Source organism: Fomitopsis serialis (genome assembly GCF_022376445.1).
Source record: "Fomitopsis serialis strain Sig1Antser10 chromosome Unknown B0H18scaffold_34, whole genome shotgun sequence".
In the NCBI taxonomy this organism is placed as follows: Eukaryota; Fungi; Basidiomycota; class Agaricomycetes; order Polyporales; family Fomitopsidaceae; genus Fomitopsis; species Fomitopsis serialis.
This window is the reverse complement of record NW_025954994.1, coordinates 310,518-338,464: the sequence shown is the minus strand read 5'-3', so window position 1 is coordinate 338,464 and position 27,947 is coordinate 310,518. Positions and strand designations below refer to the sequence as shown.

Sequence of the window (27,947 nt, the reverse complement as noted above, 5' to 3'; positions counted from 1 at the left end):
CGGGATCGACTGGAGTGGCTGTTTTGTGGTGGCTATGTGAGCCGCTATGCAGGCCGGTCGCTGTAAACGTGAGTGAACGTCAGATACAATGTCTAATCACTTAGAAGTTGAGCAGACTGTTCTTCGCTCTTGCTGGTTTGGTGTCAATCATTATTATTCTGGCGCGACATATGTCATTCACCACCGTTGTCAGAATGGCCATCATCAGGAGCGTCAGCCACAAACCTCGCTCGAAGGCAGCTTGGATCGAATACAACCGTACACCTCTACGCATCGAGGCTGTGTAGTTGATTGCTGACGCTCGGGGTCGCTCAAGGCAACTTCATATCCAGAGCAGACGGGAGCCTCAGTGTGGCGAGGATTGAAATGACGAGAGGGCCCCCGCGCGATGTGACACGGTCACGCGACGTGTGGCCTCAGGACGCGCTGGATTTCGCGCGCCACATTCAGACCCAGTCCCCTGGTGGCCCGCCCTTAATAAGCCCTCCGTACGCGTGGCTGTTCCTCACTCTCCGACCACCACTTACTATCCCTCCGAACTGCGAAGTCGCCCCCTCATACAAAGCAACAATGAACCCCGACATGACCAATGACACTTACAACGGATAGTAAGTCTTTGTGACGCTTTGACCGAGTGGCGGACCTGACTTGAACCACAACCGTGCAGTGGCCCTCAACGCTTGCACCATCCGCTTCTCCCTCGCCCTCCTATCCCCATGTACCCCACATCGGCGCAGCACTTGGTACCTCCAGCTCCCTTCACGTTCAGAGCCTATCCTCCAGATGCACGACAATACGGCGCCCTCCCGACGTCACAGCATCGCCAGTTCGATCCCCGCCCACATGTCCCCACGCCGCCCCTAGCCTTCGGAGCAGCAGCCACCGATCCGTGAGTTGATGATTGCTTGTCACGAATCTTCTGACCTGACTGGAATCGAACAGTTTCTGGAGCGGAAACCAACCGTTCACTCCGTGGCCTGCGATGCCGATGCCCCGAGCGGTGCCACTGCCCACACAGTCGTCGACTCCGGTAGCTGGCGGGTCCAGGAGAATAAGCCCTGATTATGTCCAGTAAGTCTTCGTTTTCGAGGTCTCTTGACGGTATCACGGGCCTGGCTGATGGACAACAGGTCACACCATTCACCCGCATCTTCATTACCGCCAGTCTTCACCGCACAGTCGTGGCCGCCAGTTGCCATGCCCCGTGGAGTGGCTTCCCAGGCCACGAGCCCTTCAACGTCTGTGGCCGTCGGTCCTCCCGTCCCTGTCGGCCGACCTGTCGTCGACCCAAGGTCTGGACAACGCCCAGCAAAGCGCAGGCGCGTACAACCCCAGCCAAGTGTCCCTGACGGGACAGCGCTATCCACCCCTTCTGGGCCGGCTCCCGCTTCACCGCAATATGGGACCACCAAGCCCGCCGACGATGTCTCGGCACATATGCAGGTCATCCGGGACGCGCATCCGTTTCCCTGCGGGATTGGAAGATGCACTACCATAATCACTGCAACCATGGAGGGTGTCAAGGAACACCTGAACACCGTTCACTGTGCCAGGAATGGCACGCATATCCTCGACAATCCCGACCCTCGGTTCTGCCCATGGCCGGAATGCAGGATCCATTTGAAAGATCCCGAGACGCGGCCAGACGAACAGACGCGCCTGCGTCATATACTGGAGCGCCACGGGTCCTTCGCGACGTACCGTTGCCTAGTCTGCCGCCGGGAGGTTTCGTGGGCGAACCGCAGCATGAGGAGGCATGTGGCTGACTGCCTTAAGAAGTGAGTGAACCGTTCATATTTTCGCGATACAGATGCTAATCCGTGTTCACCGTAGACTGACAGGGAAGAAGCCAGTGCCTCGCCCTAGGGCACGACAGCCCGGGTCCCCGAGTTTACGGTTCCGCAACGCTTCCTTCGCGGTGCCCACAGCAGGATGCATCGATGATGATGCTATCCTGACAGCGCATCACCGCGTCGAGAATACGGCATCCGGCCATGGGGGCAGCCCGTCTTCGTCGCCGCATGCGGCCGCAGATCAACTGCCCGACGAGAACTCGCAGGACCACATTGTCGGCTCAGCAAACGCAGTCAACCCTGCGCGGTCCACTCAATGTTGCTGGGTTTTTGTCGAGTTTGGGCCCGACGGTACGAGGAGGGAGCATGCGGCCCTCCCAGACGACGCGAGCTCCGAGCCAGAAGACCCCGAGAACGAGTCGCAGGCAGGCTACGAGCACACTTTCAACGCCCGTTCGACATCGCCTGCGGGATTCCCCGGTGCTGAGGACGACAATACTATTCTCCCTGTACCACTGGGCTCACCCGCAAGTAACGGTGCTGCAGCCCCGGCCGTCTTCGACGAGCAGTTCGACCCATTCGCGGACATCGACGATGCCGAGTTCCGTGTAGCTCTTGAGGCGTACTCCTTCCAGCTCGAACAGAACGCAGCCAATACCATCCTGGAACGTTGCGGTGAAGGCAATGTCGTCTCTCAGGATAAGCCGTCTTGCTCCTCGGACATCAACGTCGCCAACGCAGCGGTAGCCTCCGAGCCGGCTCCCACTGAACCTCCAGCTCCGAGCAAGGCGAACAAGGAGAACGTCGCACCGAGCGATGTCCCATGGGACTCAGAGTCGATTGATGCCCCGGACCCCATTGCGCACTTCCTCGACGACCTCCTTGCGTTTGACGCACCTCTTGCTGTTGACTCGAGCTGGTGGGACGGGAGTGAAGGAAGTGAGTTGTCCTTCGATGATTTCTTGCTCGGGATGGGCCTTCCGCAGCCTCCGGCCACCGACGTGACAGAGGCTCCTTCCAGTGGACCGTCGACGGTCCCTGTTATTGTGTTTTGACTCCATGGAATGGCCGTGTCCACGCTTTCGACAGAGGTGGTAAGGCATTGCCGCTATCGATTTATTCATCTCGCGTTGTATCACTGGTCGTTTTTCATCTGCTTCCTTTTGCTAGCCATGTCATCGTCTTTGTATTATTGTCACACATTCAGCCCTCCTGTAACTCTCTCATACACACCGATACCCTTGCTCTACGATACCCTCCATCTTATATACCCAAATCATTACCATCGCATTGTTAGCGTAGCTTTCTGTTTGCCGTCGTTGCTGCGCAAATGTTGACCAATGTTGTACGCTTTCCGAGTCTATGCTAGATTGCCTCTGATCGAAATGTATCCTATTTGATCTGCTTCGATCCTTGTTTGTGATGAATTTGCGACATGCACAATGACTGAGTTCAATGCAGAGTCGACACTGCGACCGCCTTCAAGCGTCAACTGAGGACCTGTAGGCTGATGCGGACCGATTTGAAGCATGCTGGACTCAGGGACAGCATTTTCAATAACGTGAGCTTACTTTCATTGAACTTAGCTACTTACACTTTCGCTATCGAAGGTGTTCGCAAGCCCTGCCACGTCCGAGCCGGATGACCGCTATACCATCGCTCTTTGGCATTCATAGTAGTCAAAAAAATTAACCACGCGCCGCTTCGCTTTTACTTCATGACCGTCACTAGCGACTACAGGTTGCGACGCGTCCAAGTGCCATTCATCACACAATGCGGCGTCAATGCCATCCACACTGGCCCGCCGGGTCTGTGGCGGCGCCGCGCCAGACTCGGACGACGCGTCTGTGGCTGAAGCTCTGAAGGATCGGGCAGCGATCTTTCATCTACGCCAGATCTTAGTCTGATCTGCGCGGGCGTCTGTGCCTCCTCGACCTCCTCGTCAGCGACTCGCTTGGTCCAAGGTTGTCTTCCGTTCCATTCTGCTGCAGACTATACCTGCTCTTCTTGCTAATTTTGAACTTCATCACTATTGGGCATGCAGTGTCAATGTGTGTGTGACGCATGTCATCTCGGCGGTCCGAGTCGCGCGGCGCACGTACGCTATACTACTGTGTACCACCAGTCGGCCCACGACGACTGCAAGGCTAATGCGAATCTACGACGTTACTGCGACAGTTCCCGAACAATCCTATTGCGCAACAGTTGCGATATCATATCTTCTGGGCTGCCCTTGAGCACGACAGCGAGGTGACGGATACGAGAGTAGTCTCGTCGAACAAAGAGCCACTGAACGGCCTCTCGTGCTTAGCACAATACATGGCATCTCGGCGCATAACAATACAACCTGCTCTGGACAACGATTCGTATGCCTCATGGGTTGCTTTGACCATTCTACCGGCATTGTCCTCCTGACTTTGTCCACAGGATCGCTTGCGCTTGCATGCAGGCTGCCTGAGGGTATAAAAACCCCTTCCTCCGTCTCTTCGCCCACATTGAAACCACCCTCGCCACTTAGTGCCGCCCGACATGTCGGTCTATCTACCCCCAAGTCGCTACTCGGTGCAATGTCCTGCTCCCTCTTCTGCACTGTGCCGTAGTCTGTATACGTTACCATTCCTTCTAACCAACGCATACATCCAAGCTTGGCTCTTGGCAGGGCTAAGTAAAGGAGTTGGACAACAAAACGGTGAGTTGCTTAGTTCTTTCGCCCAGGGGCCGGTCTGACCGGATCTCAACAGCTTCTGGAATGGAAGCGAAGCCACGGTGCCATGGGCCTCAGCACCGATGGCAGAACAGACACCGCCAATGAGAGTGTCGACGTCCGCGGCCCATCGGACCACCGTTGTGGATCTGTTCTATAGCCAGTACGTCTTCGAAACTTCACCTGAGTTTGGTAGCCACAGCCTACTAATCAAAGGTCACTAGGGCCCGCGGGGAGATCGACGTATCCCCAGCTCCGAGGGCGCCCCGCTAAACGCAGGCGTCTGAACGTTGTGGGCGACGCGGGCGCGGGTCCATCGAACAGTGCAGCGTCCGCCGCCTCGACGCCGGGCCCGAGCGCCGCGGTCCCCGAAGAGGAGATCCAACGGAACATGGTGCTCGTCGGGCCCATGGCGAAGACCTTCACCTGTAACATTGGCGTATGCAGAGCCCAGGTGGCCCCAACGAACGAGGCACTCCGGGAGCACCTTGAGGCGGTCCATCCGGACCCCTGCGGAAACATCCTGGACCGCAGTGGGCCCGGTTTCTGCCCGTGGAACGGGTGCGGGGGCATCCAGATCAGGTCTACGAAGGAGCGGAATAAGAGCGGGGCGCGGACGATGAAGCTTCGGCATATCCTGGGGCTGCACGGGGCCCTGCGAGCCGACTATCGCTGTCTCGTGTGCAGCGAGGAGAGTCGGTTGGAAACAAAAAGGGGCATGGAGAAGCATGTGAGGGCATGCCTAAAAAAGTGCGTGTCCGGACGACATGGTTCGGTACGAGACTAATCTTACTATTTCGTTGCAACGTCGCCAGGTCACGCCGGGCAGCGCGTAAGACTACTGCCGCGGCGACCCCCGTAGAGCTTCTCGAGACGGATGATATCAACACGTTTGGCTTGACAGCCGGCACATCAACCAACGACGGCGGCAGTCCGGTCTCACCGCAAGGCGTCGCTATGATTCGGAGCCAGCGCAAGAGCGCACGCAGTTATACCTCAACCTCGACTGCTGCTAGCGTCAACGGATGCCTGGCGTATTTCGTCGGCTTCTCGCCCGCTGGCGCGAGGAAGGAGTACACACCATTCGAAGACGACGCTGCAACTGAGGACAGTGAAGACCCGCCGGCAGCCTGGCAGCCGGCTGTGTATAAAGACCTCGACCTGCGACGGCATCGTCTATTGACGAGGAGTCCCCTCCGCAGACGGACGTCGATGCTGCCGAGCTGACCATGGCGTTCGACACGTAACTCCGCCAACAGAATATACGCAGGCGCGTTCTTCGCTCCGTTTCTTCTTTCACAAGCCAGCTGACGGTCAGCTCGTGCCCGGACAGACTCAGTATCAGTACCAAGACGGGAGGTATGGCTACCCAGTTCTGGGCGCGATCCGCTTTTCACAGCTCTATCTGGACTCCATATATCCCATTGCACAGATGTGCAGTGGCTTCCTGCCACACGCAGGTCAGGAGGAACCGGAGCTCGGCTATCGGCGGGACGGGCCCTGTGCTTCGCGCAACCGCCGGTGTCCACGGCTTTCGTAGGAAATCAACAAACGTGTGGCTGCCTACGCGGGATAATGCTGAGACACCCGCCTCGCTCACTACCTTAGATGGGTTCACAGGTGGCGTGCAGGACTTCGTGCATGTGCGTTTCTCGCTGCACCCATGCCCTCTCATCGGGTGACTCATCGAATTTGTACCTGCGCAGATGAGGGAATTCGCTTTGGCCCGCCGAAGACAGCACACATGACGACGCGCTGGGACAGCGTATACACCATCGTACGTGCAGTGCCTCTGCGCGCGTATATGCACGTAGGCTCTGCACACTGGGATGCCGCGCAAGCCCGCGAGCGACACACGACGTGCGAGAACTCACCTTCCTTGCCACGACTCGAAAATCCACACCTCTGACGCAAACACCTTGAGCGGTACTAGTCGTGCTGTCGTGGTGTCTCTCAAAGACAGAGACATGACATCACTGGCCTGTCTGCTCAATGCTCAAGACAATTCCAGGACGAAGAGGGCGAGCTATCCGACGAGGAAACTCGGTACACCGCACCTCTAGGACGGATAGTATCCCTGACCGACCTACACGATCAGCACGCCGTAGCCTCCGGCTGAAGCGGAGACACGAAGCCTTGCTGCAACGGTGTCTAAGTGATCCGTGCAAAATCTCAAGAATCCACCTGGTCAACGCACCGAGATTGGCGTCCGAGACCATCGCCTTCCCCATCCACGCACTATCCTCGTTGTAGGACCCGGCCCGCGTGCCTTTGCTATCATCGAGACGACCGCCCGGCCCGTGGCACCCCACACTTCCGCTGTATCTACTTTGCAACCGTTGACGTCAAGACACGCCAGTAGAGCTTACCATCACCACAGCCTTCCTCATGGCGTGCGACGCGCTAGCCTCATCCTCGAATTCCCTCCATGCGAACGAGCGAACGCGACCGGATGGCGCACGCCTGGTCTCGTGTCTCGACCTCTACCCCGAGTACAATGCACACCTGTTTAGGCTGTATGAGGGCCAATCCGGTGTGGCGACATGCCTTACCGTCATAGAGGTCTACAGCGCGTTTCATCCTCGAATCGCACTGTGGATGTCGGCCTGACACATCGGCCTGTCTCGTTTGTCGACCTCTCGAATCCCGACGCCGCCTCTCCTAGCTTGAAGAGCATAAACATACCGTCGGCGTTCGCACTTTTGTCCTCTCGTTGGTACATACGCCCTACATTACCTCCTACGCTGGGTTGTGCATTTGCATCGCAGACTACAGGTCGTCGCAATCCTCGCGCCGCAGACGATGGTCGACGTCCGCTCTGGCTTTATCAGTGCCCAGAATCCCTACGGAAAGGTTCACAATTCACGCTCTTCGTATGTGCGCATGCATGTCGACTCGGCTTCTTTGAAGGGGACGTCCTGCTCCTCACACAGATGCCGAACTCGAGGCAGGCGTCGCCCCGTTCAAGGACGACTCGTCGATTGCTGCCAATGCTTTCTCGAGGCTCGTCCGACTGAAGCTTGGTCTCCGCAGGGGGTGATCTACTCAGTGCTGAATGGCGTATCCACTACTGTATCTGGAAAGCTTCGAAGCGACCATTCATACCACCGCAGGAGTCGGCGAGGGTACGTGGATATCTCTGTCCGCGCCGATACTGCAGTGTCGGCCGTGCATTCAAGCACAGATTACCAGTCATGGAATTCCTTTCAATCCAACGATACGACATCTGCGAGAAAATGTCACTGTATGCGCGACTTGCAGAAGGGGTGCGTCGGTCACAATCGCCCTCCAAATCCACGATCAATGTTATGAACCAAAGCTCAATCCGATTAGCACCCTCTTACAATACTGAATATTGTATCATACAAACGCGCGCGTTCCTCCATCCATCCAGCATCCAATGCAAACACAAGTCCAGTACGCCCGCCGGCGGGCCCTCAGCCTATGTTCTTGTACGCATGCTCGCCCGGCGTGCTCGTCGCCTCGCCCTCGGGCGCGACGCTCGATGCCTGCTCGTACCGCCCGCGCTCCGTCGGGTGCGCGGTGTCCCCGACGCTGGGCGGCTGCGCAGTCCGCTGGTTGCTGTTGCTCTTCGGGAGGTCCGGGCGCCCTCCGTCGCCGCTCTGCACGTCCGCGTCTGGCTTGCTCGCCACCCCGAACTGACCCTGCAATAGGAGCGTGAGTATATGCGAATGCGCGTGTGGGGCGGAGGGGACTGGGACGCACGCCGTCGTCATCCTGCGCCTGCTCCCGCCGCTTGAGCTCGCCCGTGCGCAGGTCGTGCCCGTGCTGCGCGACGTCGGGCTTGCGGAGGACCTTGCCCTTCAGTTCGTCTTTGTAGCCTGCGAGCTTGTCGCCGGTGGTCTGTGTTCCCGCGCGTCGTGTTAGCGTTCGCATGGAGTGTTCTGGGTGTAGAACTTACGACGCCGCGCCCGTATTCGGGGCCGAGCCCCACTGCGCCGGCGTGCAGCTGCTCGGGGTACTCGCTCTCGCCATTCTGGCTATTCTGGCTATTCTGGCTGTTCTGGGTGACGTCGTCGCGGCCGTCGCGGCTCGCGGTCGGGGCTGGGGAGTTTACGGACGGGGACATGTTTCGGGTCCTGGTTTGAGTTCGTGAAGTGTCGTGAAAGTGGTATGTATGCGAGGTGGTGAAGCCGCAAAGTAGTTAGGAAGTGGTGGTGAGCATATTGGCCATAGCGCTGCTTTATACTGTAGGCGTACAGGTGCGTGGAGAATGACGCAGCGGGAGCATGAAGCAACTCTATTCTTGACAGCCTCTGGAGCGACACGCGTGACGTCAGCTGAACGCGCCTGTGGCGCAGACTCTATGCACGCGTAGGCGCGCCCATTGCAGGCCCGAGTCGTCGTGTCTCTACGTAGTCATGTACTGTATGCTAGCTCATAGAGTGTACATCAACGCAGCAGCTTTATAGGCACGCGTTCCTTTTCTGAAAGCCTGTACATACTGGTACTCGCTATCAGGCATCCAAGGCCAGGTCATTTCGCCGGAGCGCCATCGCTGAAGTCGTACATTTGGCTCGCTCTTCCAGAACCTGGTACGATTCGAGCCCCGGCCGTATGTATACCAGACGACAGGTGTTTGATGTTATGCAAATAGCTGTCAGGCTTTCAAGGCCGGAAGGGGAGTCAACGTTCGGACGTCACGCGTCACGGGTGCTCCTCCCTGTCAAACGTTCGCTTGTCTTGCACATTGATGTCAACGCGTCACCTTCCGGTTCAGATCGTCTACCTTGATTCGCCGTCTCCCTAATGCATTTTCCTTTCTAGGACGCGTCGCTCGCGCGGTGTGTACTTATAGTGGGCCTAGTCGCCTGTCGCTATTGACTCTTTCCCGCTCGACGAGTCGCTCGCGTCTCCAGTACTCAGTACCAGTACTCAGTCGGCAAAAATTTGCCTGCGCACCCTCGGACAATCGGGCTGGGTTTGTCAACCGCCTCAAGCCTCATCCCAAGCCTTTCGTCCACTACTCAATCTGTCGCGGTTAATGTTCCTTATGTCCTCGGGTCGCATCTCGCGCCCACCACGTCGTCGACGTGGAGTCTTGAGCCGCTGGGCAAATCACTCATCCTATGTACGGCTTCAGACACCTCATCTATGGAGTATATGCTGCAACTTACATGGCATCATATCCAGCTGACAACGACCTTAGTAGCAGATGGCTCACGACGTCGAATCACCTTCCATGCACACCAATATTGGACGCGGTGCGCGCAGACCAGCCTAATGCATCTGTCGAATGACGACTTCGTCGATTGCAGAGTGCTTCCCTAGCGCGACCAGTCTCCTCCGCACTCTCACCTTCCAGTCACTTACCCTCACGCGCTACCACACGGAATCGCAGTTGCAATCACAATCGGGAACGAGTGCCAGGCGTTTTGCATTCGGTACGAAAGTCCAAAGGGTACGTAAGCGCTACAGCAAGGAGTAAGATAAATAGAGCGTGGGGCAGGGCGTGACGACGAGATGGGTGCGCTCGCGTATGTACAGCAGGTGCGTAACACACAGCACCTCGTCCCGCAGTTCGGCAGTCCTCAAGTCCATCTGCCTGAAGGGCGCATGCCGACGGGCGCGAGTAGAAGGAGACGCGCTCATGCCTGGCCATAGGAGTGGGCGGCGTCGCTGTACGGGTAGGGCGCTTTGGACTGCATGAGGCCCTGGTTGACGTCGGTCGAGGTGAGCTTGTACGGGCCCTGCCAGAAGTCGGACTCGTCCTCGAGCTGCTCGACGTACCGCCGGATGACCACCACGATATCTGCGCCTGCATCAGCAACCCCCACAACTCGCACAGAAACGGAGACTCACAGAGGTGGACGAGGATCTCGACGGCGACGATGACGGTGGCGACGATCTTGCCCGCTGTGCTGACGTGCGTGTCGCAGTCGTCGATCTTGACGGCGCCGTTCTCGTTGACGATGCAGGAGGTGGTGATGTTCTTCTCGGAGTAGAGGGTGTAGAGGAAGAGGGCGGCGGAGACGAGGGAGCCGATGAAGAGGAAGATGGACATGAAGGAGTACGACTTGACGAACCGCCGGTTGCGCGTGATGGAGCCGATGAACCTGCGTGCGGCCGCGTCAGCACGCAGGGTGGAGTCGAGGCGAGAAGGGAGACTCACCCGAAGAAGGACGTCAGGGCCATGAGCGTGAAGATCGAGCCTACGACGATGAGGATGATCTCGGTCCGCTTGGGGACGTTGGTGTAGCCATCCGCCTTCGTGAGGATCACTGTGCGAGCGGTGAGTGGAATATCCACAAGCCACAAATGATAGGAACGTACGGTGAACACCAAACCAGGCTATTGCAGCGAGGAAGCCCGCGGAGAGGAATGAGAGGAGGGAGAAGAGGAAGACACCCGCGCGGACGGGAATGCAGCAGCAGAAGTGGCGGGACATGGCGAGTTCAGGTGCGTGCGTCACTCGATGGTCGTTTCACTCAGGCTCGTCGAAAGGCAGAAAGTCGGAAACTGGGTAAAGTCGGGCGCGCGTACAATGACCTGGAATGAAGAAAGTCTTTGCGAAATGCGCCCCGAGGAAAACGTGCAGTCAGGGGAGAAAGGAGAAAGGGAGAACGGGTGGGGAACACGAGATGGCTGGCAGGCATGACGAGGTATGTTATATAGACTCGCGTGTGGTCGCGCGGTGATCATGGCAGTGCAGCAAGCGGTGCGCTCAACAGGAGGAGGCGCACAGGCGCTGGCCGCAAACCCGATCGGGCGGGCTCACCTCCTGCTCCTCCAAAATTGGCAGTCCATCAATTCCTCGGTACGTACGGCGCTGCGCAGCCTCCGCTCTGCTGCGCCTCCCGCTGTTTTCCTCCAGTCCACCAGGCTGCAATGCACTCATTGCACACTGCATATCGGTGGTACGCGCCCTTTGCTCGACGGCTGGCGACCACGATGCACTAATAGTACGCATCCCACAGGCCCTCAAGCGTCGGGAAGGCATCACCAGCCTTGTTTCGAAAGCTTCCCCAGCGAGCCGTGCGCGCCCGGATCGCCATATCAACCGACTCGGGCTGAACTGGTGTCGACCGACCGTACTGGACGGAACTCAAGTGCGCGACGAACTGTATCCGAGGAGTACCCGAGGGCGGTGCGGGACGTGCGCGATACAAAGCTGTCTGATTCTGTGATATCGCTCATTCTTGGGCGCGCGCGCGCAGTCTGGAGGCGATGATCCTTTGGTTGTAATCCTTCATCGCTTTGGGAATGTGCTGGTTCGTGTCAAGCGGGGCGGCATGGTCGCATTCAGGTTCACCGCGCAATGCGGTACTTATGCTAGGTACTGGTATGTTAAGGCTCTCGGCGAGCGTTACAGTGAGGTGATGTCTCATTCTCGCAGCTCATCTGACCGAATCTGACTTCACTGCCCCCCTAGGCCAGAGGAATGCGCTGCTCTCGAGTCTCAGCGCAGGTGGATGGATGTCTCAATGCTGGCGCCACAGAGGCGGCTGTGTCTCACACTAGCTCATCGACTCATCTGGTGAGTTGTGCGGTTTTCCCACCAATAGCACGGGCGCTGTTGTAGTGCACAGGACTGTGCACTACCGCAGCGGCATCCTACCAGGAGCCAGGGTCGAACGTTCTTCGATGTTGGGCGCCATGTACAGGACGTCCTTCGGAACGTTGCGTCGCTCCTTCCCTTCGTCCCCATCTCCTCGCGTCTCTCCGCACCCACACTCTTCGCACCCACGTCCGCCGCGTCTTCTTGTCCTTCCTTCGTCGCAACGTCTTGCAAGCCCACAGCTAACTTACGACAGACCTCCGTGGCCCTTGGCTACGGATCCACCGAGCATCGGCCACCGACTGCCGAGCACGGACCACGCCCGTCCATTACCTCTCACACTACACTCACCATCTGTCAACCACGCCCATCTACCATCCACCTACCGGTCACCGATCACCATCCACCAGTCACGCCAGAGGTCTACACTCGCCCCGCGAGATGCCGAAGCCCTCATCCGCCTTCCACTGCGCAGGAACGCGACTCGCCGTGCGAGACTCGTCGAGCCGTCGTCCGTTCATCCTCGTGATGGCGCTGAAGACGGTCCTCGAGACGACCCTGAAGATGCTCCTAGGGACGACCCTGAAGTTTCTCTAGAGACGACTCGGAAGATGTCGAGGTGAATTGGAAGATGGTCTTCAAAACCACTCCGGAGATGGTCCTGTAGACAACGCTGAAGACGACTCTCGAGATGACTCGGAGTTTCGTCGTCAGATCAACTTTGAAGATGATCTGATCCTCGAGACGAGACGACACCGAAGATTGCGCGCGGTCTTGGGCCTTCGCCCTTGAAACGAGCTGAAGATGGTTCGCCGAGTTGACGACTCTGAGGACGGTACTCGAGCCGACTCCGAAGATGTATGTGAGTCGATCGAACCGATCCTGAGGGTCGCCCGCGAGGTAACCTCTGCATGATGCTTAAAACGACCTAGAAGACCGTCCTCGTGATGGCTCTGAAGACAGCCCTTGGCCTCGAGACGATGGTCCTCGACTACTCAAACGATCGGCCTCGAGGCGACCCCGAGGATTGCCTCGCGCCTCGAGCCGACTGCATAGTAGTCTGCGGGGACTTGATGCGACGCGCAAGGTCCACATCGAGACGACATTGAAGAAGGCATTCAGTCTCGAATATGAATTCAACATGGCCTTCAGGTTCGAGGATGACTCGGTCTCTAGACAAAGCCAAAGAATGCGTTTGAGACGACTATGAAGCTCGTCCTGACGACCATAAAGACCGGCCTCGGCTCCGAGGGAGCTTTGAGGACGCGCGCTCGGGACGGTAAGGCTGCATTTGAAGTCACGCTGCAGCTGTATCGAGTCCTGGGTCCGGGTCGGGATAGGGTTGAAGCGCGAGCAGTCCTCGTCTCTCGTCCACTGGCTTGCGAGTCGTCTCACACTCTTCTGTGAACAGACCGTCTTGAGCTTTGCTAGCAAGCTTCTGGATGGACTGACAGATGACCCGCGGTAGGCTAGGACGCCCGGACGAGATCGAATAGGGGCATGCGTGTGGTGGACAAGCATTTCCGCGTCGAGTCACCCAGGGAATACTCGTGTCGTCTTCGTAGTTATGTGACCAGGCCTAGGTCAGTCTTATTATTCACATCCTGTGCGTGTATGTGCATGTGAGTTCTCGTGCAGGTCGCCAAGCTCTGGCAGAAAGTAGCTTGTCTCCGCTACAGTGTCCTTGGTATTCGTAGCTCGAAGAGCCCAGTGAGATATTATGTTCTGATACCATGATGTCGGAAACAGTGCTGACATACCTGTTGAAATGTTCAATGCTCCCTGCATATGTTTTGTGATGGCTTCTCATGGGGAATCACAAAAAGGTAACTGCTCTGTACAGGATTCATCATTCCAAACAATCTAACAAGGTGTTATACACAAGAACAAGGACAACAGACAAGGTGGAGTACATAGGTGTCATCAGCTACTGTACAACAGATGTGGCATTTGTACATACCAGCCAAATGAAGTGCTATCTGTAGTAGTACACAAGAAAAAAACCAAGGATCAACAACAATACATGATAGAGGGCATAGGGGCCAGGAACTACTGTACAACAGATACACCAACTCATCTGTACATGAAGAACACTAGTGCATCTCAACAGCCAAGATGGATGAATGGAACCCAAGCAAGGAATGAAGAATCCTTGAGGTTGTTGTACTCTGGCTTGATCCTCAGTTTTTGCATAGCATGATGAAGAGCATATGCAGCCTGGGTACTGTCCTTGGTTGCTAGCAAGTGAGAGTAGACCTCTTTGGCAACCTCAGGACCATCACAGTCATTTATGGACCACATAGTGGCAATGACACTCCTGAACCCAGCATACAGCATCCCAGCAGCTAAGTGCACTGCTTGGTTGGATAACTTTGGGTCCCCAGCAGCAGTTTGGCAAGCTGATAGGAATGCAAAGTCTGCATTTGGCAATTTCACTTGCATCAATGTGATAAGCCTCAAGTCATTATCATTCAGGATGAATGCACTGTCAGTGGGCCTTAGGGTATCCTGTGAGGCATGACAAGCAAAATGCACCCAGTTGGCTGTAGGAATCTTTGAGAGCACATTGGCAACAGAAGCTTCAGCATTCTCTAGGCTGGAGCAACTCACATCACTGTCTAGAGCCAATTGCTGGATGTGCATCCATTCCTCTTTGACATATGGAAGATTGTGAGCCCTATCATTCTCAGCCTGGCAAATACCCAATAGGTGTGGGTTATTGTTGACCTTCTTCTGCCTAGCCATGAGCAATGCTGACAGGGTGGGTGTGTAAGATGAAATGATATAGTCAGATATCTTATGGCCTGGTTCACTTTGGGAGTAGTCTCCTGCAGCATGAATTGGAAGGAATGCAAGAGGGCCACTAACACACCACCAAAAATGTGGCAATTGGCTCTGTGGTGAAATCTGTGGAAGTGCAAGTGATCAGTCAACCATCACTATATAACAGTGAGTGACAGTAGTACTTACTGAAACAGCAAGTGCTTGCAGGATTGGTAACACAACATGAGTCCAGAGGACCTTGAGAATATCATGGAATGATTGATTCTGACAATTTCTAACAGGCTTCAGAGATGCAAGCCTCTGATCTACAGTTGCATCTGCTGACCCTTGGGCAGCATGGGTGTTAGCTACATTACTCATGGATATGCAGAGGTTATCTATGATGCCCCATGTCATTGCTGTGAGAGATACATGCTTGACATCTTTGTTATCAGGCATGAGCACCAGAGCATCACATACAGATGCATGGTCACTAATCATCATAGAGAGCATGATCAGTGGGCACTGCTTGGCCACATCCAACAATCCAGTGAAGGGCATTGGCTTTAGGAAATGTTTGAAGCCAGGCAATTCTTGTGCATGCTGCAAGAGTGAGTCCCACTTTGCAGCTAACTTCCTGTGAGATTGAGCTGCTTTCTCAACTTGAATATCTCTCACTTGGACACCATGTATTGATTCCTTGTGAGACTCACATGTTCCATTTGCCTAGCAACCATCTTGAGCTCATTTGCCAGATACTCATCTGCCTTGAATAAATCATCTAAAGGAGATCTCAGCTGTAATAGCCTGTTCCACACAATTGATCTTCCCTGTTCAATCCATTCAACTGCTTGAGTAAGATTTCTCATGACAATGGCAACCATTGCAGCAGTACCAGCCACATCATCCAAGCTATATTGTGTAAGTTGAGCATATTGTCCTTGAATGGTCTGTCCTAGCCATACAGCACTAGGTAAAAGGCTGAACATCACTGTGAATGCCTGGACAACCTCAGGATATAATTCTTCTCCTTGTAGAAAAGCACATTGAGCCCAGCAAAGAGCAGACTGCACCCTTATACTTGGTGCTGCTGTATGACAGTATGTTGCTTCTCTGAAACATTGGATAGACTTTTGCACTGTTGTACCTGAAGCAGGAGATGGTAAATTCAGGGTCAGAATACCCAGAGCCATGAGCCTATGTGCCAAGTGTGCATGGTCCCTAGGTGTCAATTGGACTGCTTGCTCAACCCTTCTTAGTGCCTGGACCAGGTCTGATGGGTGGTTATTGAGTCTGAATCTCAGATAATAGGACTGGCCCAGATTGTTAAGCCAACCAGGCTTCCACATATTTATATCTGGAAAGTGATCAATCACAGTTTCTTGCAATGTGATAGCCTTAGATATATCAGAAGGATCCTGGAATGTCTTAAATCTGACACTGTATGCACCTCCAAGAGAGCAGAGCACATCATATCTTCTTGGCTCAGTGATGAAGGGGATCTGTAATGCCTTCTCTTTAGTGGATATTGCTTGGTCTATGATATGTTTCTTTTTATCATGCTCAAACTGAGTCATGTATGCAGCACCCAGATTATCCAAGTAAAGTGGCCTATCTAGATGACTGGCTGGTATTAGATCAGCAGCTTCCCGAAGGGCAAGGATAGCATGTTCAATATCTGGTTGCTCCCTTAGAAGGCGATAGCGGGCACTGTAAGCATTTCCTAAATTGTGCAAGCTGTGATATCTGTCATATGTAGATTCTGAGGCTTCCAACAGCAAGGTGATAGCCTCTTCAATGTCTGAGAGTGCATGTAACTGAAGGAACTGAGCCTGATAGGCATATGCTAGGTTGACAATAATGTCTACTCTAAGAGTTGATGATGTGCAGAGCTCAACCAATTTCTTGAACACTGGGATAGCCATCACAATATATGCTAAATCTCCCTCAAGGTTGTAGAGTTTCAAGAATATTTTACTCAGAAACCAAAGGTGAACATCATACAGAGTTGTGATGTCCAAAGTTCCTTGAAGTGCATTCACAAGTTCATTGATATTTAACCATTTGTGCTGTGGTGTAGCATCCACCATTGAGGCAAGAACAATGTCTGTCAAGCATCCAAACCTGTCTGGATACTTCACAGAGAGTGCCTTCTGACAGGCTTTGATAACTTCCAGCCCATGCATTTGATTGTGAGTACTCTCAAACAGTTCTTGATATGCCTCAGCAAGGGTTTTCCACAAAGCATAGAGATGAATATACCCTTTGGGAGCAATTGAGATGCCTTTTTCTAATGACTCAATTGCATCTTGGAGGTCAGGAAGCATGTGACTGGTCAAATAACACTGACAATATGCACCACCAAGGTTGGTCAGATAGCCAAATTCCTGTGAGGATATCTCAATGGCCTTTTTGAGTGAAGCAATGACTTTGTCTATGTCTGATAAAGTCTTTGAGTTGTCAAAACAGGACTGGTAAGAAGTAGCCAAGCTTGCCAGAACAGCTGGCCTACTTCCATCATCTATGGGAGTAGAATTCACTCCCTGCTGCTTGAAAAAACAAGACTTTTCAAGGTCAGACCTTTCATTTGACTCCTTGTATCTGAGATGGTATCCATGTCCTAAACTCATGTGACATGCAGCAGGAACCTCAGTTTGACCAAACAGGACAATGGCATCTGTGTAGAGCCTGATGCCTTTATTGAGGGTTTGAATATCCCTGGTCATCTCAAACTCCCCAATGCTACAATAGGCAGCACCACACACTGAGTGAGCTCTGGCATTGTCTGTCTGACCTATTCCAGAAGCATAGACCAGACAAGAACTACATTGTGCCCATATTGAAGCAATTGGGCTCTGCTTTAGCCAAGCAATAGCTCTTGAGGTGAAGAACTCAATATCTGAGACAAGTTGGCCTGCAACAAATGGTGCCAGGGCAGGAGAAGCAATAGATAACATGCTCAATGTGATGGTCCAGACTATTGAAGTCCTCAGAATCAACCAGAGTACTTGTGTACATTACTCACAGTTGACTTGGAAATCCATGCTTAGATGAGAAAGCTGTGGATCTTCCTCGAGGTGCTGTTTTGTTCTGCATGTTGCTTAATACATCTTTCGGTGATCAACAATGGCTGGGCCTACCTTCTCAATATCTGGCATGCTGCTACTATGGTTCCCGGGTCTGGAGTGTTCGTCATCGTTGCCGGTGGAGTAGCGCGACGAGTGAGGGTTCGGGAAGCGCAATCCGACTAACCCAGTCGCTCATATATACGAGGATCTTGTGTGGTGGTGTTTGCCTGTCAATAGCGTCAGCAGACGAGCGGAATTTCCAAGTGTCCGGACACCTGACTGCACGCGGCGAGACCCCAATGATGCCGCCTGTCAAATACACATGAACTGACCGACAGCATTGCCGCGCGAGCGGCGGCCAGTCGTGCGTTCCACCAACGCAACACAGTCTGTGCGCGAACGCATTCCGGACGCTGCTACGAAAGACAAGCACGAAGCTCGGTTACTGCACGGCACGCAGTCGTAAGAACGAGCGCGGGCTGGGAACGAGCTCGACGGTGCGCGGATAGACGGGGATGGCTTCGACATCAAGAACCTTACCTTCCAAGCGCCGTCACGGTGGTTCAGCGTCAAGAATCGGACCCCGCCCATTGTACACCGACAGGTCGTAGTTTGCACCGCGAATGACGGGTGTACCGAAGATGCTCCTGCGCACCAGCATGTCACTGAAATCATCTGAACGCCGACTGCAGTCAACAATGGATGACCAAGAGTCGGTAAGAGCACGGCGTACATATCCATCGATGCTGCGTTGCCGGCGCGCGATCTGGCCGCAGGACAGCTGTCGTGTGGTTCAAACCGTGCTGTGCGCCATGACCGGCGGTTCCGATTGGGCGAGTAATCGCACGTGTGGCGCCGACTAGACAGAAGCTAAGACACACGACAGCCTGGCCAAGGCAGCTGTCGCTGCGGCGTATCGTCCAATCGAATTCGAAGACGACTCACAGCAGTCTTCGTCGAGCGTCAGACGTCGTGGTCGGACAACAAAGGCTTCCTGCCTGGTACTTTGACATTCGTCGGGAGATGCAGCAAGACCAGGGGTAGTCTCAGTTCTGGTCGCTGAGCACGTATTTGCCACGCATACAGTGCATGAAACCTGTTGTAGTGTTGAGTGTCAGGCTAATATATAGAGGGGCATTGGTCTACCGCGTGTAGAATGGCGCACCGCCAAAATACATCGTTAGCAACACCGCGGTAGACGGAACGCTTTCGACGATCTGTAAGACAACGATTTCAGCAGATTTGAGGCAAGGATGCTTAGCGCAAGGACGTCGCCCGGGTAGTTTAACTCTTCAGTCATTGGACTAGGCACTAGGAGGCCGTGCCGCCGCGACTCGCCCGTTCCTCAGCGCCGACCTCTTTCCCGACATTCCCGTACTACCACGAAAGATCACCATTGCCTCCTAATCGGTCGGCGAAATCGCGCCGCTCGTCCGCTGCAGCTGGTCCCTTCCTCCCGCTTCCTTCGCGCTGCATATCGACATTGAGTGGTGTCCTAGGTCGTCATCTAGCGGCCGGTGCGGCGTATACGCTCGACCCTTGGCGATTGCTGGAGACGCCACACGAATATGTGAACATACGCCCCCATCGGAGAGGTGATCTCAACATGGCACCTGCATACGTGCATAGCCGTGTTAGTAACAACATGCTGCGAAGCGAGGAGGAACCATCCATCGCGTGTCCAGTACGAGGGCTACGCAGCACGATGTGTTCTACTTGCCCGGTGAGCGAAAGACACCGACGGCGCGCGATGAATCAGGTGGCCCGGTTGGTGCAGTAACATCGTAGCACCGCCTGTAAGCATGATGCGTTTCTGTCCGCCGGCGCCCCATTGAGAACTTCACACAGGATGGGTGAGCTACCGTATACCCGCGTAACGTGGCGCGCCCGAGATGGTTCAAACTCGCGATTGGGCCTTGCTCGCAACGGAGACGTTCTCCAGGCATAGTACTACTATATGCGCGGTAAGCTAGGCCGAACACGACTGTACGAGGTTGACTGTCGTTGCCACGTACCACACGCCGCCCTTCGATATGGATTTTACTGATATGCGTCTCACATTGCGCAACGTCTTTCGTACTTCATCGCTGGGAATCTTGCGTATTGAGTGCGAGGGTGGCAAGGCGAGAACGGAATGAGAGACGGTTCAAGGCAAACCGCCACGACGCGCTTCCGGAGGCACGTGTTCAACGCGGTTGTGGCTGCGCTCCTCTGCCACTTGTGTCCGTGTGTCCGACACGAGCGACGAGATTCAAACTGCTGAACGACACCCTCTTCTGTGCAGAGGACTCACTGATGTTTCTGCTCAGACCCGTTTTGACTGCAAACATTTTGCTGCCCCGCTGAACAGGCTTCGTCCCCATCCCAACCCGTCTCCGAGTCCCTCGAGCTAGCATGCCATGCCTAGCCGATACCGAGCGACATGATATGTATGATTGCTAACCGCCTAAATCCTCGCTCTCTCCGCCCCCTGTGTACTGCAGTACCGGTATGTACACCACTGATAATCAGGCTCGCTATAACTAGGTAGCTTCAACTTGCTTCTGTCTGCGACTTGGGGCCTCTCCGCCTCCTAGGATCGTACGGTGCGTGTCAGCAATCCGGATTCTACATCCTTCTGCAGAAACTGAGCTGCATTTGCGATATGCTATGAGCCCGTCGAGGCCGCGTCGTAGTGGCATCTACTCGTGCGCACTTCCCCAATCAAGCAGCAGCCTGCCTTACGTACGCTTCCCGCTTTCACTGCAAACAGCATCATCTCCTCTACATCGACCACGGTACACATTCACCTCTCTCAGGCTACGACCGACCTGCCCCGTTCGCAATCTCCGCGCCTACACTGCAGCGGAAGTCAACCTACGCCCAAGAGCACACCCCACCCTCCCCGAATGGCCGACCGTCCGCTCCGAACTTGAACACGGCCTCATCGATCGCGAAAGAGAGCCCTCGAACCGACTCATATCCATATAGTCCTCACACTCCACACTCCTCCGAGTCCGAGTCCGAGTCCGAGTCCGAGTCCGCAAAGAACGGCCCTCCGAATCCAAAAGCCACCCAGCGTCGCCGACCGCCCAAGTCTCCCGCGCCCGTCCCAGGCCCAGCGGGCCCCTCGCCCGGACAGCGACCCGGACAGGGCCGGTCCTCGTCCCCCATCTCCGCCGCGCCCCCGCCGCATCCACCCTTCGTCGCGCCTTCGCCTCCCTCCGTCATCCGCCCGTCACCCCAGCCACCCTCCGCCCCGTCGTCCACCCTCCCAGACGACTCGGCCCCAGAACTCCCCACGTCCAGCACCCCACGTCCGTCCAAGACCCCATCCCCATCCCCATCCCCAACACCGAGCTTCCCATGTCTCGACATCCCGAGCTACTACGACCACACCACACCACACCACAGGCCCGCATACGGAACTGAGACAGGGACCGAGACAGGGACCGACACGCAGGACAAGGACCCGGATGCACGCACGCATGCACTCGCGCCTGAGGGACGGGGGGCGGGGTCGGCTTCGCTACCGCCGCTTTGCTCTGGGGCCGCAGGGTCCCCTACTAAGTAATAGTACCTTGACGTACATGTGTGCGTTCTCTCACCGAAGACCGGCCAACCGGATGAATAGAGTCAGTGCATGTACATACGCCTCGTCGCATCGAGTTCGACGCACATGTGTATACCACTCATGCGGCTCCAAAAGGCACCTCTCATTCATCACGTCCAGAATCCGAGCGACGCCCAATACGTAGCTATCATCGTACCCATTCAATCTCCATCATATAACCCTACGACAAGCGTCCTGTACACGACAACGCTTGTCCTTGTCCACAACATCCCAACGCCCAACATTAAAACCTCCGACAAACAAACAACCAAAGCGTTCTACAGCGACAGTATATGCTATAACCGACGGCGAGGACGACAACGACGTCCCAGAGAACAAAAAATCAAAGGTGGAGGTAAGGTAGCCCAGAGAGTATCAAGCGCGTACAACCGCGAAAGCGAACCCAAACGAAGACGACACGGTAAAGAGCGCGACTGACAATGAACGACAGCGAACGACAGTAGTAAGAATTATCCAGGTTCCCCTTCATGGAGAGTTTTGTTCCCCATATCCCCTTTCTTCAGAGTTGCACATCCGCCACCACATCCGCCACCAGGTCGATGAGTAAACCCTCAGAACGCTTCTGCTGTACCGCAAGAGCGCTCACGTGGACGCAACCGTCTCCACTGCTGTTCACGACCCAGCCCGCGCCGCAACTGCTCACGGCGCACCGTCCCGCAACACACGAGACCCCGGCGACGCCGGAGATGGACGAGCAGTCTACGCCAGTAGCTTTCGCTATGCCTACGCCAGGCGCGGAGACAGCGGCACCACCGGTAACGGACAGGAACGGGTTCGGAACCGTGCATCCACCGCCTGAATGAACCCAGTCAATATCAGCAAGGATTATCAGAAAAGACGACTCTTACAGCTCTCAAGTGTCTTGTTCACGTTGAGACACTCAAACCCGAGGGGCGATCCGCCATAGACGCCACATACCTGTCGAGCAATGAGCCTTCCCAGTATGTGGACGTATTCTTAGACTCACGATCTCATCTCTACCGCACGTCGCCTGTGCAGCAGCGAGCGTCCGGGCGACGCCGGTGTCACTCGAGGGCGGTTTCCGATAGCATCACGCTTCCAGGGAGTTGACGAACCGCACCCTGACGAACAAGTGAGGTTCTGCCTTTGGTTGACTATATGCGCGCATACCTTCGGGAAGAGCCGCAGACACCGTTGCATTCCTTCCAGGTGCGGGGCACACGCACTGGTCGCCCTGCTTGACATATGGCGGCTTGCAGTTCCATCCGCAGAGATGCTCGAGCCGCAGGTGGGAGCGCCGTGCGTATGGCGGTAGGTCAGTGCGTGCAGTGCGTGCCGTCAATCGGACCGATGTTGATCTGTGCACGTAAATCAGCATCAATAGCGCTGTCCAATCACATGTTCTCGAGCAATCATCTCTCGCGAGCACTCACCGCAGCCTCGAGAAGGAGATTCAGGTCTCCGAGACCCAGGAGCGGCACGAGCGCGTCCAAGCCGAGACCGACGTCGAGCTCGAGCGGGAGAAGCGAGAGACACAGACAGATGTCGAGGCCGAGCAGAATGCCGAGCACGTCCGCAGTAAGCTCGAGGGCGAGATCAACGGCAGCGAGCTGAAGTGCGGAGCCAGTGAGGTGCCCGCAGGTGTCCTCGGACGAACGCAGGACATGGGCCTGCTTGAGCGCGCGGGCGCCCGGGAGGGGCCTCGGCGGCGGCGGGGCGTTGCGCGGGTGGGCGAAGGCTGTGATGCCCGTGCCGAGGAAGAGGAGGAACGCGGAGAGGATGCGCATCTTGGACTTGGCTAGACCGGTGTGGGGAGTCCGCGAGAGTAAGGACTGACTGTGTCGAGGACACGAGGAGGGGATGGAGGAGAGGAAGGAGGGATGCGGCCGACTCGACGCGCCCCTGCTCTTTATATCCAGAGCCTGTGCGGCGGCGGGAGCTCGGAAACGTCGAGAACGCAGGGCTGCTTCTGCGATCGCTCAGGATGTGCCGAGAAAAGGCGGCTCTCGTTCGTACACAGCTTCCGTATCAGGTAAGGGTCCTGCCTGTTCGGGTCGTGCTAGATGACGGCACGTCACCAAGGCCAGCGCCGGCCAATGGAGGCCCAACAGTTGACGTGCCTGGCGCTCGCGGGCGTCGACGCTGCTGGCATCCCAAATCGAAGCAGTCGGCCAAGTCAAATCGGAAGCGAATTCAGCAAAAAACGACGGGGACCTGCCTGGCGCCGCCTCCTGGCCCTGGTCTCGCTATGGCTGGCTGGCGGCGAGGAAAATCCACCCGCTTCTCTTCGGTGATTGCGGCGCATCTGCACACCATGGACGAGATGAGATAGACGGAAAGTACGCTGCCATTCTGGTGGACGGATGAGGGCGAGCGGTCTACATGTCAGAGTCAACGGCAATGGAAATTCGAACACTGATCTCCGTCCTCGCCGAAACAATGGCGCTTGGGCGACGGCGTTCCAGAAGCGGCACGGAATCTGTTGTAGCCAGCTCTCGAGGCGGGGCCCGCAGAAATGGCGCAGATGAAGGGCACGAAGCTTCACGTCGACGCAGCCTAGAGCCTACGCATACGTGAATCTCAGAGTGCCGCAGACGAATAGAGGATGACTTACACACCTGCAGCTGAGGAAGGCGGGTGTCGGCACACCTCCGTATACGAATGAGGACCCGGGTGAGCGGTAAATTCCAACTCACTAGGGAGGTCCCATCAACATCAAACGGCGTCCCGAATATTGAAAAAGGGATAAATACCAACGTCAGCCAAACGCCAGCTGCACGCTTCTTGGGCAGCTCTAAAGCCGAGTAGCATCCCCACCATCAGCCCTGCACATACCGCATGTCTACTGAATGATGAACAGTGTGAGGCTAGGCGCGTGCACGACCGATGTCTCGGACTTACACACGGTTACATACTGCATCTGGGTCATCGAGCGCACGACGGTCCAGCTCGAAGAGGACCCCGCTCGATCCAGGTCATCACACTACGGATGCGCGAAAAGCGGACATTTGAGCTGACAGAGTGGCCGCGTCCGCACTGGCAGCTCTCCGGGCCACTCCGATGTGTGATGATGCGAGTAGGCTTTAGAAAGTCCTCAGGAAGCCTTCAGTCACGGTGGTTGACCGTGGCGGTAGGACATGACAGATCCCAACTTGAAGGTCGACGATATCAGAAAGTAGCTGATCATTTCTGACAGTGACACTGCGGGGAGATCGAAAGCCGGTAGCCAAGGATGGAGATGTGCTGCTTCTTGAACCCAGTCGACCAGGAGGATCGGCCCAAAAGGCGAACGCTCACGCTCACATCCGAGTCCGTGGCGTGGATCAGCCACAACACGCGTCCGCATAAGGCAAGTCCTGTAGAAGCTCATCGGCGCTTGATCCTCCTCCTCCTCCTCCTCCTCCTCACCAAGCTATAAGCTTCAAGCTGTCTCACGTCTCAACCTCTCAGCCAGAGGTATACCATCATCACTACACGGCGCATCGGCATCACGTCAAATATCAGAGGAGGACAGGATCGAAATCGGCTACAGTGAGTATGAGACAACTACTACAACAATCCGAGTCGGAGACGGTACAACAAGCGAAAGCGCGAGGGCTACAGTAAGAGTAGATTATGACGGACGACATCAGCGCTGGTGAGATACAAAGGAGCTACAGCGAGTAACAGAGGAAGTGCAACAAGTACAACAACGGGATGGCAGGGTGTAATGCAGTCGAGTAGAGGGGTATCAAGTGTGAGGGTATCAAGAAGGCGTGGGTATCTAGAATGCGGGTATCAAGAGCGTGAGGGTATCGTGGAGCAAGGGTATAAGTGCGCAGACGGCGCGAGAGAATAGCAATGCTGAACAACAGTGCGGAGTAGACGCCGCAGGTAAGCACGAGAGCGAGCAGGAATAAGCACGAAAACGAACACAAACCAGCACGAAAGCGAACACAAATAACAAATAAAAAGATACACGCGCGCAGATCAAGCGCACCAGGGAGATCCAAAACACCACAGGAGACCACCGCAGCCGCCTTGTCGACTCACGCAGGGGATCCGAACCAGGCGTCATCACAACCCCAACTGGCATCGCACGACCGCGTCCCAGGGCTCAAATTCAGGCAGCGTCGGTGCGTCCTGCCCCCAAAGCTCCTTAAAAAAGAGCGCAGCGGCATCCGCGACCGAGAGCTCCGGCTCGTCCTCCGAGTCAGGGCTGGCCGCATCGTCAGGCACTGGCACGACATGCTCCTCCTTCTCCGCCTCGAGGGCCCGCGCGCTCTGAGTCGTCGGCAGCACGAGCGCCTCGAAGTCGGCCGCTGTCCACGCGGAATCGCAGCTGTCAATGTACGAGGGGCTGGACGACCCAGCGAACCCGGCGCCGCCGACTCGGAGGTCGCGGCCGTCCTGTGGGAAGACGCCGTCAAGGCCCGCCTGCTCGCGGATGTACGCGTCGAACGCGGCGGTGACCTCCGCGGGGTCGACGTCCGGCGGGGGCGGGAAATCCTCGTCGAACGACAGTACCGCGTCGTTCGCGGGCAAGCTCGGGAATGGATGAGTGATGGAGGCGATATCCTGGGCAGCGGGTTGGACGACGGGCGACGCGGGGCTGGTGTCGGGGAAGGGCGCGTAGTCGGGGACCCCGTAGGCAGCCTGAAGCTGCCAGGCTGCCGGCGGGTCTTCACTGACTGCAGGCGCAGCGTCGCCTTCGAACGGTGTGTAATCCGTCCTTGCGCCAGTGGGCGGGTAGGAGATGAAGTCCCCGTGGTATCCGTTGACGCCAGCAGCCGTCGGGGCTACGGCTGGACTGCGTGCCCTCTTGCGCGGGATCCGAATCGTGGCGACGTCTTGCGGTGACACTGGACTGTAGCTGTCATCGGTCGATACACCAGTTGTCAAACCTGGTGTGTTCATATCATCCGACTCGAGAAGCTCTGCGGGGGTCGTGGCGGCAGTGGTCGCTGTGAAGCGAGTGTTGTCAGCGCCGGCCGTATGCGCTACCCGGCGTGATCTGGCGACGTTGCAGAAAAACAATGAGATCAGCATCCGTGTCACTACCAAATCGTACCGAGCGACACTCACTTTTTGAGGCACGCCCTCACGTGCTTCTCCATGCCCTTTTTTGTTTCCAACCGACTCTCCTTGCCGCACACGAGACAGCGATAGTCGGCTCGCAGGGCCCCGTGCAGCCCCAGGATATGTCGAATCTTCATCGTCCGCGCCCCGCTCTTATTCCGCTCCTTTGCGGACCTGATCTGGATGCCCCCGCACCCGTTCCACGGGCAGAAACCGGGCCCACTGCGGTCCAGGATGTTTCCGCAGGGGTCCGGATGGACCGCCTCAAGGTGCTCCCGGAGCGCCTCGTTTGTTGGGGCCACCTGGGCTCTGCATACGCCAATGTTGCAGGTGAAAGTCGTCGCCGTGGGCCCGACGAGCACCATGTTCCGTTGGGTCTCCTCTTCGGAGACCGCGGCGCTCGGGCCCGGCGTCGAGGCGGCGGACGCTGCACCGTTCGATGGACCCGCGCTCGCGTTGCCCGCGAAGTTCAAACGCCTGCGTTTGGCGGGGCGCTCCTGGGTGGCTAGCTGCGTAGCCGGCAGAGAGGTGGCCACGGGACGTGCGTTGGCGGCCACAGGAGCATGAAACCCCGCTTGGAGGGCCACGGGAGGCGCAGGGTAAAGCTGCGGGAGCTGCACGGGACTGAGCGCCCACGGACTCGCAGACGCGTTGATCTCCCCATGAGCCCTAGTGGTCCTTGGTTAGGCTGCAACCACTCAAACCTTATTGAAGTTGCGAAGACTTACCGACTGTAGAACGGGGACGCAGCCGTGGCCCGACCGGCTGCAGAGGTCGACGCCCGCATGGGCGTCGGTGCTGCCACTGGTGCCGGAGCCCATGGCAATATGGGTTCGCGTACGTTCCAGGAGCTGTCGAGGTCCAGTCAGTTCTGCCCTTGGGAGAAAGCGGAACGCCACTCACGTTCTCTCGCTGGGATCGACGTAGGCGCCCAGTCCATAGGCGCCGGAGACACAAAGAGCTGCGGAGCCGAGGGTGGCGTCGAGGCCACAGGGCGAGGAGGATACGGTTGGTACCGCTGTGGAGGGCCACGATGTGATCGCGTGGAAAGATGGGGTGTGGAAGCCGGCCGCCTGCAGGGGGAGTCGGGGGAACAGTGGCACTTGGGGGGTGGTCGGCGGTGGTGGAACCTCCAGTGGTTGTTGGTGCTGAAGGGCACTGGAATGGTTGTCGACGTCAAGTCTGCGACTCCGAGCTCAACAAAGCGTACAAAAGACTTACCCATAAGAGTTGGTAGCAGTGTTAGGAACATATGTCGGGTTCATGTTACGAGTTGTAGAGTGAACAGAGAGGTAATGGTTGGCTTTGTGGGGGTCCGATGTGTAGTTGAAGGGGGTAGGAGGTGGGGGTATGTGGATGAGAACAGTTACAAGCGTGGCCAGCCTATTAAGGACGCGCCACCTTCGCCACTGCGCGGCGGGGTCTGAAAAGCACAAAGAGAACGCGTCCCGAGGCCACGTACCACGTG

General features: G+C 56.2%; 9 protein-coding genes across 9 annotated transcripts; 3 read left to right on the top strand and 6 right to left on the bottom strand.

The window, feature by feature from the left end:
• Window positions 1-570: 570 nt before the first annotated feature.
• On the top strand, window positions 571-2,848 carry B0H18DRAFT_955016 (uncharacterized protein; the record flags this gene model as incomplete). Its single annotated transcript, XM_048042313.1, has 5 exons — window positions 571-608; window positions 668-889; window positions 943-1,071; window positions 1,131-1,778; window positions 1,834-2,848. The coding sequence occupies 5 exons, from the start codon at window positions 571-573 to the stop codon at window positions 2,846-2,848; spliced, it is 2,052 nt and encodes a 683-aa protein (XP_047893323.1).
• Window positions 2,849-4,580: 1,732 nt separating this feature from the next.
• B0H18DRAFT_1169560 (uncharacterized protein) lies at window positions 4,581-5,724 on the top strand (the record flags this gene model as incomplete). Its single annotated transcript, XM_048035877.1, has 3 exons — window positions 4,581-4,660; window positions 4,714-5,247; window positions 5,313-5,724. The coding sequence occupies 3 exons, from the start codon at window positions 4,581-4,583 to the stop codon at window positions 5,722-5,724; spliced, it is 1,026 nt and encodes a 341-aa protein (XP_047893322.1).
• Window positions 5,725-5,844: 120 nt separating this feature from the next.
• B0H18DRAFT_1104647 (uncharacterized protein) lies at window positions 5,845-7,219 on the bottom strand (the record flags this gene model as incomplete). The annotated part of the gene is given in 9 exon segments (XM_048032617.1): window positions 5,845-6,096; window positions 6,116-6,195; window positions 6,372-6,482; window positions 6,588-6,648; window positions 6,695-6,822; window positions 6,850-6,980; window positions 7,003-7,061; window positions 7,091-7,162; window positions 7,183-7,219. 9 exon segments carry the CDS (start codon window positions 7,217-7,219, stop codon window positions 5,891-5,893), a joined length of 885 nt encoding a protein of 294 aa, XP_047893321.1. The 3' UTR covers window positions 5,845-5,890.
• A 763-nt stretch (window positions 7,220-7,982) lies between these two features.
• Window positions 7,983-8,479, bottom strand: B0H18DRAFT_841917 (uncharacterized protein; the record flags this gene model as incomplete). Its single annotated transcript, XM_048039503.1, has 3 exons — window positions 7,983-8,134; window positions 8,214-8,361; window positions 8,420-8,479. Coding segments are annotated over 3 exons (360 nt in total), but the record flags the coding sequence as incomplete, so codon positions are not given.
• Window positions 8,480-9,715: 1,236 nt separating this feature from the next.
• B0H18DRAFT_1008608 (uncharacterized protein) lies at window positions 9,716-11,180 on the bottom strand. Its single transcript, XM_048028793.1, has 4 exons — window positions 10,792-11,180; window positions 10,631-10,739; window positions 10,321-10,574; window positions 9,716-10,270 (listed from the first exon to the last, which is right to left on the bottom strand). Exons 1-4 carry the CDS (start codon window positions 10,904-10,906, stop codon window positions 10,107-10,109), a joined length of 642 nt encoding a protein of 213 aa, XP_047893319.1. The 5' UTR covers window positions 10,907-11,180; the 3' UTR covers window positions 9,716-10,106.
• Window positions 11,181-11,604: 424 nt separating this feature from the next.
• On the top strand, window positions 11,605-12,683 carry B0H18DRAFT_370544 (uncharacterized protein). Its single transcript, XM_048037796.1, has 3 exons — window positions 11,605-11,834; window positions 11,891-11,995; window positions 12,273-12,683. The coding sequence occupies exons 1-3, from the start codon at window positions 11,751-11,753 to the stop codon at window positions 12,543-12,545; spliced, it is 462 nt and encodes a 153-aa protein (XP_047893318.1). The 5' UTR covers window positions 11,605-11,750; the 3' UTR covers window positions 12,546-12,683.
• B0H18DRAFT_1104644 (CHAT domain-containing protein) lies at window positions 12,162-21,439 on the bottom strand. The gene is made up of 25 exons (XM_048032616.1): window positions 20,825-21,439; window positions 20,658-20,686; window positions 20,576-20,610; window positions 20,141-20,250; window positions 19,863-19,934; window positions 19,710-19,800; window positions 19,469-19,540; window positions 19,242-19,317; window positions 19,024-19,064; window positions 18,793-18,943; window positions 18,581-18,706; window positions 18,388-18,533; window positions 18,180-18,263; window positions 18,032-18,074; window positions 17,920-17,959; window positions 17,805-17,869; window positions 17,607-17,693; window positions 15,493-17,573; window positions 14,987-15,382; window positions 14,627-14,923; window positions 14,147-14,569; window positions 13,977-13,995; window positions 13,777-13,798; window positions 12,954-13,463; window positions 12,162-12,923 (listed from the first exon to the last, which is right to left on the bottom strand). Exons 1-25 carry the CDS (start codon window positions 21,202-21,204, stop codon window positions 12,587-12,589), a joined length of 5,733 nt encoding a protein of 1,910 aa, XP_047893317.1. The 5' UTR covers window positions 21,205-21,439; the 3' UTR covers window positions 12,162-12,586.
• Window positions 21,440-21,521: 82 nt separating this feature from the next.
• Window positions 21,522-23,466, bottom strand: B0H18DRAFT_1008577 (uncharacterized protein). The gene is made up of 7 exons (XM_048028792.1): window positions 22,855-23,466; window positions 22,644-22,697; window positions 22,592-22,623; window positions 22,490-22,565; window positions 22,428-22,451; window positions 22,309-22,378; window positions 21,522-22,255 (listed from the first exon to the last, which is right to left on the bottom strand). Exons 1-7 carry the CDS (start codon window positions 23,206-23,208, stop codon window positions 21,960-21,962), a joined length of 906 nt encoding a protein of 301 aa, XP_047893316.1. The 5' UTR covers window positions 23,209-23,466; the 3' UTR covers window positions 21,522-21,959.
• Window positions 23,467-25,140: 1,674 nt separating this feature from the next.
• Window positions 25,141-27,038, bottom strand: B0H18DRAFT_1008573 (uncharacterized protein). The gene is made up of 2 exons (XM_048028791.1): window positions 26,486-27,038; window positions 25,141-26,414 (listed from the first exon to the last, which is right to left on the bottom strand). The coding sequence occupies exons 1-2, from the start codon at window positions 26,842-26,844 to the stop codon at window positions 25,478-25,480; spliced, it is 1,296 nt and encodes a 431-aa protein (XP_047893315.1). The 5' UTR covers window positions 26,845-27,038; the 3' UTR covers window positions 25,141-25,477.
• Window positions 27,039-27,947: the final 909 nt, after the last annotated feature.

Coding starts and splice junctions, on each gene's coding strand:
- B0H18DRAFT_1008608 (XM_048028793.1), bottom strand. CDS start 10,906: ATGTCCCGCCACTTCTGCTGCTGCATTCCCGTCCGCGCGGGTGTCTTC. Junction 10,740..10,791: donor AGCCTGGTTTGGTGTTCACC/GTACGTTCCTAT, acceptor CCGCTCGCACAG/TGATCCTCACGAAGGCGGAT. Junction 10,271..10,320: donor CGAGATCCTCGTCCACCTCT/GTGAGTCTCCGT, acceptor ATGCAGGCGCAG/ATATCGTGGTGGTCATCCGG.
- B0H18DRAFT_370544 (XM_048037796.1), top strand. CDS start 11,751: ATGGTCGCATTCAGGTTCACCGCGCAATGCGGTACTTATGCTAGGTAC. Junction 11,835..11,890: donor TCGGCGAGCGTTACAGTGAG/GTGATGTCTCAT, acceptor CTGCCCCCCTAG/GCCAGAGGAATGCGCTGCTC. Junction 11,996..12,272: donor CTAGCTCATCGACTCATCTG/GTGAGTTGTGCG, acceptor AACTTACGACAG/ACCTCCGTGGCCCTTGGCTA.
- B0H18DRAFT_1104644 (XM_048032616.1), bottom strand. CDS start 21,204: ATGTCGAGACATGGGAAGCTCGGTGTTGGGGATGGGGATGGGGATGGG. Junction 19,935..20,140: donor GGGTCTGAGCAGAAACATCA/GTGAGTCCTCTG, acceptor CAAGATTCCCAG/CGATGAAGTACGAAAGACGT. Junction 18,944..19,023: donor ACCGCGGTGTTGCTAACGAT/GTATTTTGGCGG, acceptor ACACTACAACAG/GTTTCATGCACTGTATGCGT.
- B0H18DRAFT_1008577 (XM_048028792.1), bottom strand. CDS start 23,208: ATGCGCATCCTCTCCGCGTTCCTCCTCTTCCTCGGCACGGGCATCACA. Junction 22,698..22,854: donor ATCTCCTTCTCGAGGCTGCG/GTGAGTGCTCGC, acceptor CTGCGGCTCGAG/CATCTCTGCGGATGGAACTG. Junction 22,256..22,308: donor GAACAAGACACTTGAGAGCT/GTAAGAGTCGTC, acceptor GGGTTCATTCAG/GCGGTGGATGCACGGTTCCG.
- B0H18DRAFT_1008573 (XM_048028791.1), bottom strand. CDS start 26,844: ATGGTGCTCGTCGGGCCCACGGCGACGACTTTCACCTGCAACATTGGC. Junction 26,415..26,485: donor GTGAGGGCGTGCCTCAAAAA/GTGAGTGTCGCT, acceptor CAACGTCGCCAG/ATCACGCCGGGTAGCGCATA.